Raw genomic sequence first — 6,289 nt, forward strand, 5'->3', positions numbered from 1 at the left:
GAGGAAAGGAGGGTGGGAGAGCAGTGGATGTGTATTTGCACCGACAGGAAGGCAGCAGTAAGCAAATGGTCTTAAAGTTTGTCTCGGCTTATAGGATCTCATTTGGCTCCGTCCTCGCAAGTTCTCTGGATTTCGCCCCAAGGCCTACCTGCACCACGGCCTCCAGTGCAGAGCTGAGGCCGCGGGAACCTGCCAAGCGGCGTGGGCCCGTGCCCGGCCCCGGCTTCAGGCCCAAGTCTTAGCCTCCCACCAGAGGCACAAAGAGGCAAAAGGGACAAATGTCTTCAGGAGCTGGTGTCTAGCGCAGGGCCGGACCGACTGGGAGGGCAGAGCAAGCCGCCCGCGGTGATGCCAACCTGTCTCCTCCCCGGCGCCCGCGCAGCCCCTGCGTCTGGAGGGGGCCGATCCGCATCCAGAGGCGCGAACAGGCACGGCTCCTGCCAGCCTGGCCGGTCAGCAGCCGCAGGCCATCTGCGGGCTGACGCTGGAGCTCACTGACAGGAATAGCCAGGCCTGCTCCCCCTCTGTCCTCTGTCCCCGGCCCAGGCAGCTGCAAGCAGGTGGCAGCAGGCCACGGGTCCCCCCCCAGCGAGCCAGGCACAGGAAGGCCATGGCACCCGGGCCACGGGGGACGGGCCCCCCAGCACCACCCGGGGCGGATCAACAGGTGCGTGTGCACAGCAGCCCCCGGGCCGCGCAGCAACGTCCCGGGGACCCCGGGGCCGCGTCTCCCAGAGTGGGGACACCAAGGCCCCCGAGCTCCGCGGAGGGCGCCACACGCGTCTCACTGCGAGTCGGAAAGGCAGATGCGGAACAACTCCCTGTTTTACTGGATCTATGTTTCTTGGGGCAGGAGAGTATCTTACTTAATAAATTTTGTTTAATTAGAACCTGTCTTCCCGGATAAATGAGTGGATGAACTGTATTCGGCTGATTTTCATCACTGTGGTAAAGACAGGGACGCAGGTGAGCTGGTCTGGCCCTGGCGCCCCTTCTCGCCCCCTCCTCTGAGCAGGCCTCTCTTTGCCCTCTTGCCAAGCGACCGCAATGAGGCGCTTTGGTTTGGGTTTCGAATGACAAGAACTCAGAAACGTTCAACTTGTTTTCACGCCACTCGCACCGTGGGCCACTCTGGTCCTCCTGGAAGCGAGCGGCGGGTATCGCCGGGACCCGTTCTACAGACTGGTGGGCTGAGACTCAAGAGAGCGTCTTGGGCCAGCCAGAGAACCTCAAGGAGCTCCTGAGCCTCAGCCCCCCACTGCTCATGCTCTCGGAGGTTTACAGGGAGTCCCACGTCCGGGGACTGTCGCTCTGCCCCGTGATGCGGGTTTGGGACACGGACGAGCACGGGTGCAGCTGTCAGCAGCTGCCGCGCGAGGCCCAGGCCCAGAGCTGCTACATCACAAACCCAGGCCAGTGCCAACGGCCTCAAGAGCCTCCTTCTGTGATTTCCCAGGCTACAGGGACATGCAGAAGGTCCTCAGAATGACAGACAGCACAGAGCAGACAGGTCTGAAGCCACACACGGGGACCTCAAGCTATCCGGGAGCTCCGATTAACCTCAGGTTGGGCAATGCCACCTGGCTCCAGGCCACCGAGAAAGCCACTTTAGGAGGCCACCGACAGGTCTCCTTCCCAGGCCTGCTGTTGCCACGGGGCCGGTGCCTAGCGCCGACAGCGTGCAGTCCGACCTTATTAACGTGTCCATCATGTATAAGGAACTGAGGGCCACAGGGGCGACTGCCAAAGGGTGACCAGGCCTTGATCACAGCTGATGCTCAGTCCTTGTCTGCACCTGGCCTGTAATCTATGGTGGGGCTGCGGGCTGGGAGTCTCCGTGCCCCGGGCTCTCCTCCTGGGCCCCCCAGCTCACCAGGCAGCCTTAGGCAGCTCCTCAGCCCCCCGCAGGTGATGGGCTCTGGGATGGGAAAGGCTTCACGGAAGCTGCGCTGCAGAGCCCCCCCAGGGCCCACCCCAAAGCTAAGCAGTCCAGCCCGAATTACCCAAGGCCCAGGGCTCGTCCCTCCGGGCAGACGGAGAAGGCGCATGCGGGGCAGGAGCCGCGTGCCTTGCAGAGCTGTCCACGCGAGTCCAGGGCCTTCAGACCAGGCCTGATGGAGGAACGGAAGACGTGGCCGTGGCCGTGAGTGCGCGCCCACACACCCGTGCGTGGGACCCAACTCGGTCCAGGCAGGTAGACGGGGACACGCGTGGCCAACTGCCCTGCTTAGGGTCACGCACCAAGGGGCAAGCAGGGCGGCCAAGGGGAAGGGGGCGGGGAGGGGCACCATCTGAACTTGAAGAAAGAAAGGAGGGGCGTGCTGAGCTCCAGGGAGCGGAGCCTAGGCCTCCACGCACAGCGACACCTCCCACCCCAGCCCAGGGCCATCCCACCGGGGCTCAGATGAAGAGGAAAAGGCAGGCCGAGGTGGGCTTCTAGTCAGGGCTACAGGCCTGGACACTTAGGCCTTACAGCGACGCCTCAGAGGGTTCTGGCACGTGGGCAGGGGAATGGGATTGAACCTCCCAACCTGACCCGGGATTAGGGATTGAGATGCAAATGTCCTTTCCTCCAGGCTTCTCAGGGCTCCTCCCCCAAGTAACTCATCTTTCCACAAAGCGCCTGACCCCAGATCAGCAAGGCCCCCCGGCACAGACCCATCCGTCCTCCTACCCAGGACTCCCCAAAGCTCCCGGGACCCGGCACAGACCCATCCCTCCTCCTACCCAGGCCCCCAAGGCTCCCGGGCTCAGCAAGGTCTTGAGCCGGGGCGTGACCCTTACACTGTCAACCTAGGCCCTCTCCCTGTCTTGGGTCGGGGTCGAGGGTGGGGGGGGGGTGTCATTCTAGTTTCCACTTGTGACCGCCTTTCCCACCCTCAAGATGCAGGCTAGAAAAGCAATTTACGGCCATCGGTCTCCCCCTGGAAGGTGCCAAGACACAACATCAGCCTTAGAATTATCCTGGGATGCGACGCGGTTGCCAAGCCGTAGGAAGCGGCAGAGTCAAGGGGCATGGGGCTTCACCGTGACCTTAGCCTCCGCCTTTAGACACGACGAAAAGCAGGTGGCTAACAAGCCGGCATTAACCCCGGTGGGAGAAAAAGCATCCTTTGAAACAAAGAAAGAGTCTAAGAACCTGAGGAAGGAAGTGCAGTGCGAGAGGCGGGAAGGAGTCCGGGAGCGGCGCTGCTGGAGCTCCAGGGCCTGGCTCGGCTCCCCGGGGCCCTGCCGCACGCCTTCCCCGCTCCCTGGGCGGCCTCGCAGGCGCCCTCGGGCACCCTTAGCACCGGAGCGGCCCAGGCTCCCGGGCTCTGCCCCGGCCTCCACAGCCCACGCTGGCAGGCGCGACGGCCAAGGCTGGAGGCTTCTCCAGGGCCAAGTCCACACCCCCAGGCAAGCGGTGGGCGGCAGGTGCAGGTGCCGCGGGACCTCCAGAGGGAGGCGGCACCCTGACTCCTCCGGGGTGCACTGCAATGCAGCTTCAGCTGGCCGGGCTCGCCACCCCCTCCGGAGGCGGGATTTTCTGAGTCCTGCCCGAAGAAGAGCGAGCCCACAGCGGAGAGCCCTTGGGGTGGGGGCCCTGCCCGCCTGGGCCCCGCACAGGGAGGGAGCCCCCAGCACAGGGAGGCCCTGCGGCCGCCTGGCACTCAGGGGACTTGCACACACAGGAAAGTTTGTCTTGCCACACGGTGCACCCAACGCGCCCACCTGGCTCCCCCTACCAGGCTGCAGCGGGTACTGAGCGCCCCGGCCTGCCCTGCCTCGCCCCCCTGAACCCGCCGACCCTCCACCCGCCTGGCATCCGGAAGGAGAAAGCCGGCGCCCGCTCTCTGAACTTCTCAGCCTACGGAACAGCCAGCGACACGGCAATTCGGAGCCCAGCTCTGCCACAGGGAAAACATGATTTTTAAAAAGCGTCAGAAAAAAAAAAAAAAAAAAACATCATGCAAGGAATTTCTTCTCTCTTTTTTTAAAGTCACTTCTCTCTTCTTTCTCCCCGGCAAACTTTCATTTTTCTATTTTTCCCCTCTGGTAGCTTTAGGGATACTCAGGGTTCTCATTTCCTGAGAATAATAATAAAAAATAAAAAATAAAACAGAGCCGAGTGATCCTCAATATAAAAATATAAAATTGTGTGATCTGCCTAATATCAGGACACGGAAGGTTTCAGAATCCCAGGATTTGTGTGTGTGTGTGTGTGTGTGTGCATACGTGTGGGGTTGCACATCCAAGCTAGTGTTTACCCAAATGCATGTACCTCGATGTGGGGGAAAGAAGGGAAAAAGGGAATTCCAGGGGGTGGGGGTTTTGCACGGAAACCCCGCAGACCCTTTGATGCTGCCCAAAACCCCGGCCCCGCGGAGCCAGACCCTCAGCATTGTTTGAAGGAAGCCTGCAGGCGTTCAGGCGTCTGCTCGCCAGCGGCGCGCGTGCAATCACCGAATCTAGGAAAACGTGTTGGGTTTTGCAACACTTCCACTAAGCTCATTCGGGGAGGATTGCAGCATCTTACCTGTGTGTCGCCGCAGATTTGTTTTCCCCAAGCAAGTCACCGCCGCGCTAGGTGGGACCACATCTAAATCACTGGGGGGGGGGGGGGGGAGGGGGGGGCGCAAGGTGCGGAGGGGACGCAGGTAGACCCGGACCCCCCCAGCCCTCCCCGGGGGGGGGGGGGCAGTCCCAGTTCCCAGGTGGGGCGCGCGCAGACGCGGGGACCCTGGGCTCCAGCGGCACCATCTGCCCATTTGGTGGAAGGGTAAGGAGAGGAGGGGAGGCCGGGAAGGACGCGGCCCCGCAGGGAGGTCGCGGACACAGCGGCCCGCGGCAGGGGGGGTCTCGGCGGGTCAGGTGAGCCCCCCCACCCGCCTCCCGCCCGCAGGCCCCGCGGGTTCAGGGCTCGGGCCGCGCGGCGACTACGGCGGCGGCGGGAGCAGCTCTCGAACCCAGCTCCCGCGGCGGGCGGGGCGCGCGCAGTCCGTCCGTGGGTCCGTGGGTCCGCGGTCCGCGGTCCGTGGGTCCGTCCCCCCCCCGCGCCCCCCTCCCGGCACCTGGGATGAAGAGCAGCGCGGTGGTGGCGGAGAAGACGACCCAGCAGGCGGGGCGGCACATCTCGGGGCTGCGGCGGCGGCCGGCTCGGGCGGCTGGTGCTGCTGCTGCCGCGGCTGCCTCGCTCTGCGCTGACTCCCGAGCAGGTCGGGATCCGCCGTTTGCAGAGGGAGGGAGGGAGGGAGGGAGGGAGGGAGGGAGGGAGCGCGCGGGGGGCGCGGGCGCGGGGAGCGCGGGGAGCGCGGGGAGCGCGCGGGCGGGCGGGCGGGCGCGGGGACGGGGGGCGCGGGCGGAGCGCAGGGCGGCCCCCGGCCCGGGCGCGCACACGGGCCCCTCCGCCCTCCCCTCCCCTCCCGCCAGCGCGCCCCGGGCCCGCGGCCACCGCCCCCTCCGTCCCCACCCCGAGCTCCGGGGGCGCCGTGCGTGCGCCGTGGGGGGCTGCTGCGGGGCGCGGGGGCTGTGACCGCGGCGCCCCCCCTCCCGGCCTCGGGGGCGAGGACCCCGAGCCCCAGGGGCGGGCCCCGCGACGGGGCCCTCCGGAGCGCCGGGGAGCCCCAGTCTTACCGCCCGGAGGATGGGCGCATGGGCCCGCGCCCTACCGCCGGGTCCCCTGCCCGGGGAGCGACACCCTGGGGCTCGACCTCAGGGACGCTGAGGCCATCGGGAGCCTCCACGGAGCAGGCCTGGGGTCTGCCCCCCGCGGCCCCGCCCGCCCCCGCCCGCCCCGGGGCCCCAGGGCTGTGCGCTCTGCCCCTGAAGGAGTCCTGCCCCCGCAGGGCCCCGGACAGCTCTGGCTGTTACCCAAGGGACTGCGCAGCTGTATAGACACGACTCCCATCCCGGGGGTCCCCCCGACGAGCCCCAGGGCGCGGGCTCCTCTCCAGCTCCAGGTGTGCGCACGCCCCCCACCCCCCCAGCGGCCTTCCTCCCTCCTCCACTGCTCACTGGGGCACAGGTGTCACCGGTCACCACAGTCCTGCCACACGGGGCATTCCCACCCCCGGATGCTAACCAGCTAGATCTGAGGTTCGGAGAGGATGGGCAACTTGCTGAAGGCCCGGCAGCTGATGGGAGTCCGGGCTCACACCCTGGCCTGTCCCACGGCAAAAGCCACAGGGTCTACCAAGCGGCCGTGCCCACACCAATTACCAGCAAGCCATTTCAGCCTGACGGCGCTCCTCCCTTTCTGCAAAACGAAGCCCATTTGCTTTTAAAGAAATAAGATGGGATCCCTGGGTGG

General features: G+C 65.7%; 1 protein-coding gene across 1 annotated transcript in view; it reads right to left on the reverse strand.

Moving 5' to 3' along the window:
* The window catches only part of OPCML (opioid binding protein/cell adhesion molecule like), a 1,083,697-nt gene extending 1,078,489 nt beyond the window's left edge, over nt 1–5,208 (reverse strand). Inside the window, exon 1 of the mRNA XM_077894222.1 lies at nt 5,052–5,208. Coding sequence (XP_077750348.1) covers nt 5,052–5,112 — 61 coding nt within the window. The 5' untranslated portion in view covers nt 5,113–5,208. The remainder of the gene's footprint in view (nt 1–5,051) is intronic.
* Between the last annotated feature and the right edge of the window lie 1,081 nt (nt 5,209–6,289).

The sequence above is a fragment of the Canis aureus genome, chromosome 3, assembly GCF_053574225.1.
Source record: "Canis aureus isolate CA01 chromosome 3, VMU_Caureus_v.1.0, whole genome shotgun sequence".
Classification (NCBI taxonomy): Eukaryota; Metazoa; Chordata; class Mammalia; order Carnivora; family Canidae; genus Canis; species Canis aureus.